The 4,768-nt window shown below is 38.7% G+C and overlaps 1 protein-coding gene across 1 annotated transcript in view; it reads right to left on the bottom strand.

Annotated features, from left to right (window-relative positions):
- Positions 1-2,195: 2,195 nt before the first annotated feature.
- Positions 2,196-4,768, bottom strand: part of LOC107116906 (uncharacterized protein K02A2.6-like) — a gene marked incomplete at its 5' end in the record, with an annotated part of 15,263 nt that continues 12,690 nt past the window's right edge. The window contains one exon of the mRNA XM_015418929.1: positions 2,196-2,769. Coding sequence (XP_015274415.1) covers positions 2,196-2,769 — 574 coding nt within the window. The remainder of the gene's footprint in view (positions 2,770-4,768) is intronic.

The raw sequence follows: 4,768 nt of genomic DNA, 5'->3' as shown, positions 1-4,768 counted from the left end.
CCAGTTTAAAAAAGATTGGACCAGGGGGTGGCACAACTCTGTGGTGAGAGTCTGAAGGTGTTTAAAGGGCTCACAGTCCCTTTAAACACCTTCTCCAAGCAGCAAGTTCATCCAGAAGGCATTGGGCTTGGAGAAGGCATTTAAAGGGACCACTCTTTTAAATGTCTTTAAGTTCGACTATCCAGCAGTCCCAAAAATCCCGAATATTTTTGGGATTTTCAGGGACCAGACATTTTGGATTGCCAAAAAAAAAAAAAAAAGCCAGGTCTATATCCGGCTGAAAGAACATCCAGAAAATATCAATAAGATATTTTTCAGATATTTTTTCAGCTCGAATTTAGTTGAATGCTCACCCCTAGAGGTTTTTTATATCTTGCCTTTCTGTACCTTAAAAAGTCTCAAAGCGGCTTCCTCTCTCTCCAGCTGGAACTTTGTGAGGTAGGTGGGGCTGAGAGAGTTCTGAGAGACCTGTGACTTGCCAAGGTCACCCAACTGGCTTCATGCGGAGGAGTGGGGAATCAAACCCAGTTCTCCAGATTAGAGCCCACCACTCTTTTTTTAAAAAACATGTTTATTTATAATTTTCAACATGCCCTCTGGGGGGTATTAAATACAAACAAAAATAAAGAGAAAAAACAATTTTTTTGGAGTCGTACTTATACATTGTTATAACCTTCTTTTGTTATTATCTATCCATTTATAAAAATTTTCCCATCTACGATTAAACAAAGCATCATCTCTATTATGTAAAATTGTGGTCATCTTATCCATTTCTACCGCTTCTAATATCTTATATATTAATTCTTTCTTAGAGGGAATTCCCTCTTGCTTCCAGTATCTGGCAACAAGAATATGCACTGCAGTTAATATATATATAATAACGTGCTTATCATCTATGGTATATTCATCTGGTATCATGTTTAACAAGAAAGGTTCTGGGAATAATGGTATATCTTGCTCTATGATATCTAGAATAAGTTTATGTACCTTATACCAAAAACCTCGTATTATGGTGCATTTCCACCAACTATGATAAAAAGTTCCCACGTTGTTTTTACATTTCCAGCAATTTCCTGATAAATTCGGATAGCATTTTGCCAGCTTATCTGGTGATAAGTACCATCTATAAGCCATTTTATAAACATTTTCCTTATATGGGATCGATCTTAAGTATTTCATTGATTTCCACGTCTTAGACCAAGTATCTATGTCTATATCCTTAGGACATCCAAAGTCCTGCATCCATATAAGCATGGATTTTTTAACTGATTCATTGTGTACGTGCTCATCAAGGAGAAAATTATATATCTTCTGTATTAGCTTGTCATTTGTGGATAACCACAACTTATCCAAATCAGATTTTCCATGGAAAAAGCTTTTATTTTTGTCTATGTCATATCTTGTCCTTAACTGCATATTCTCCATCCATGTCAAAATTATATTTTTCTTCTTAAGAATATCTTGCGCGATCAAATTATCTTCTTCATCTAGTAACTCTTCATATCTTATCTTTTTCAAGTGGCTCATTAGGGAGGGTTTGATGAACGCTTCTAGTGGTGATAACCATCTTGGAATTTGTGTGTAGAAACGTACTTTAATTTCTTGCCAAATCTTGTTTAAGGCCCCTCTTAACGTATGTTGTTTAAAATTTGCATGCTGTTTTTTCTTTTCATACCATAGGTATGCATGCCATCCCATTGCGAGATCATGGCCTTCTAGAGTTAACAGTCTTTTATTCTCTAACATTACTCATTATTTAATCCAACCCATTACTGCTGCAGAATAGTATAATTTCCAATTGGGTAATCCGAAACCTGCTCTTTCTTTTTTATCCTGTAGAATTTTCCAGCTAATATGTGCTGTTTTATTTGCCCATACAAATTTTCTACAAATCGCATCCAACTCCTTAAAGGGTTTCATATTCCTTAGTACCAGTAAATTTTGTGCGAGAAAGAGGAATCTTGGCAGGATGTTCATTTTTAATAGAGCTATCTTACCCATAAATGATAACTTTAACACTTCCCATTTCAACAAGTCTTTTTTTATGTCTTGGAGTAGTTTAGTATAGTTGTCTTCTACCAGTGTGATATTTCTTTTCAATATTATCACTCCAAGGTTTTTCACTCTTTTAACTATGTTCATGAGGGATACATTTTGAATCTGGCGATCTTGTTTCCCAGTACAGTTTTTTGTCATTAAATTTGTTTTTCTATAATTAACTTTGAGTCCTGATACTTTCCATAACTCCTCAAAACTTCCAATAGATACGGAAGTGATTCAATTGGATCCTCTATTATAAATGCTACTAAGTCATCTGTGAATGCTTGAACTTTAAACACTTCCTTGTTAACTTTAAGTCTTTTTATTTGGTTATGGCCTTTAACTAAGTCTAGTAGAGTTTCCAATGTGAATATAAACAGTAGCAGTGACAAGGGGCAACCCTGTCTTGTGCCCCTTTGAATTTGTATGTTTTGTGTCATATCGCCATTCACAATCACCTTTGCTTGTTGGTTCGTGTATATTGCTCTAATCATTGTATAAAAGTTTTCACCACAGTCCCAGTTTGCAATCTTTTGTAGCATAAAGTCCCAATTCACTCTGTCAAAGGCTTTTTCAGCATCCAAGAATAAAAGTGCTACTTGTTTTTCTGGATGTAACGCATAATATTCTAATACATTCAGAACGACCCTTATATTGTTTTTGAGCTGTCTTTTTGGTAAAAAGCCTGCTTGATCTTGATGGATTATATCGACTAGAACTTTTTCCAACCTATTTGCGATTATAGATGCAAATATTTTATAATCCGCATTTAACAAGGAGATTGGTCTATAGTTCTATATATCCTTTTCATCCGAGTTTGGTTTATGTATTAGAGTAATCAATGCTTCATTCCATGACTTTGGCATTTTCCCTTTTGCTGTTATATCCTGTAGCAAGTCTTTAAAAGGAAGTGAAATCTGCTCTTCAAATCTTTGGTATATCTCTATGGGTATCCCATCCGGCCCTGGTGTTTTGTTCTTTTTTTGTTTCTTAATGGCTTCTGTTACTTCAAAACAAGTTATTGGGCTGTTTAATAAGGTTCTTTGTTTTTCATCAAACCCCGTGCTCCACCTCTCCAATCTCCTTCGCCTGCAGGTGTGCCCCTGGCGGGCCTGATTGGAAGCACACCGGGACCTTCTCGGAACAGCTGCGGTTGTTGCCCTTCTTTTGCTTGTTGAACCGCGCTGCCCTTGACCCTGCTGTTTCCCTGGGTTGATTACAGGCTCGGTCCCCAGCGCCACCCTTCTGAGGCCCCTTTGGCCCGGTGGGCCTGTTGGTAGAGCAAAGAACCTGCTCTAACAATGGAGTTGCTGGCCGGGGCACAGGCAGGAGACCCGCCTCCTGACACTTTAGCCCTTGTATTTTAGCACTGATAGATTTAGCAATCTGCCAGAAAGATTATTTTTCCCTTACAAGTGTGGATCCAGTATGGATCCAGTGTGGATCCAGTATGACTACTACGTCCACTTCCTAGCATAGTTTTCCTGCTTTTGCAGAGCTATTGATAAAGCTTAGAAACAATTTTGCATATTGGAGACCTTTTATGGCTAATAGGTTGCTAGGATATGCATTCAAAACTGGACAATGGTTCATTTATTTTAATATAGATAAACATGACACACCCATGGGAGTATCTGAACTAGTGCTGCCAACCTCCAGGTGGGATCTTGGAGATCTCCCAGAATTACAACTGATTTCCAGACCACAGAAATCAGTTCCCCTGGACTAAATAGCCCACTGAGGTCCCTCCCCTCCCCAAACACTGCTCTCCCCAGGCTCCACCCCAGATCTCCAGGAATTTCTCAATGCAGAACACTGTAATGTCAAATGCAAAATATCCTGTACATACAGAGTGGTCTTGCTTTGCATACAGTGCAGTATTTCCAAAGTGAACTTGACTAAGGTATCAATCCTAAATCAGACGTAAGAATGAACTAACAGAATGTGGCATTATAAATTCATGAAAAGAACAGGTTTAATGTCTGTTGCTATTTTCCAATCAGAAGGGTGAATAGTGCTTTTAAAATCTTTGTCCACCCCCCCATTCATTTTTACAATAATCTTGTGTGGTTTGCCTAATTCAACAAATGGAAACTCCAAACCGAATACACCCAAATTGCAATTCTGTTGGGTAGAGAATTATTTGAGCTGAGTGCATTGCATTCCTTCATTCACCAAGTTCAAAAGCATCTTCATTTCCCTAATTTTCAATGAAAGCATCTCTAAAGAGACTCCTGAAGCTTCACACCAATTAGGGGGAAAGCCAGCAGTGCATATCCAGACATGCCACAACATTCCCTTTGCAAGCTTCTGCAGATGGGCTCCATTTGCCTAGGCCTGGCTCTAGAAATGAGATCACTCCAACGGCACTGAGTAAAGACAGTCCCTTTCACCCAGACCTATGAGATCACTGCAACCTTCTTGCTGCATAAAACGATCACAATGCTGCTTTTCATTAACATAAGCAAGGGGGGGTCATCAAAAGCATGAGGGTGCAATTCTGTTAAGGTCAGAGATTTTACAAGTCTCAGGTTTCACAGTGACCATGTTGGTGACAGTATCTAGGAGCAGAGAAACCATTATTGTCATGGGACAGCTTGCTTTTCCTTTGGAGTATATTGAGGCCTGTTAATTGACAGTCAGTAAACATATCTTTATAAAAATCAGGGCCCTGCATGTGAGTTGGAAGGGGGCAGTCCCTCTAAAGCAGCAGATGGCACCGGGCCAC

The sequence above is a fragment of the Gekko japonicus genome, unplaced genomic scaffold (assembly GCF_001447785.1).
Source record: "Gekko japonicus isolate JY-2015 unplaced genomic scaffold, Gekko_japonicus_V1.1 scaffold2346, whole genome shotgun sequence".
In the NCBI taxonomy this organism is placed as follows: domain Eukaryota; kingdom Metazoa; phylum Chordata; class Lepidosauria; order Squamata; family Gekkonidae; genus Gekko; species Gekko japonicus.
The sequence above is the reverse complement of the archived record's forward strand: the minus strand, read 5'-3'. Positions and strand labels throughout refer to the sequence as shown.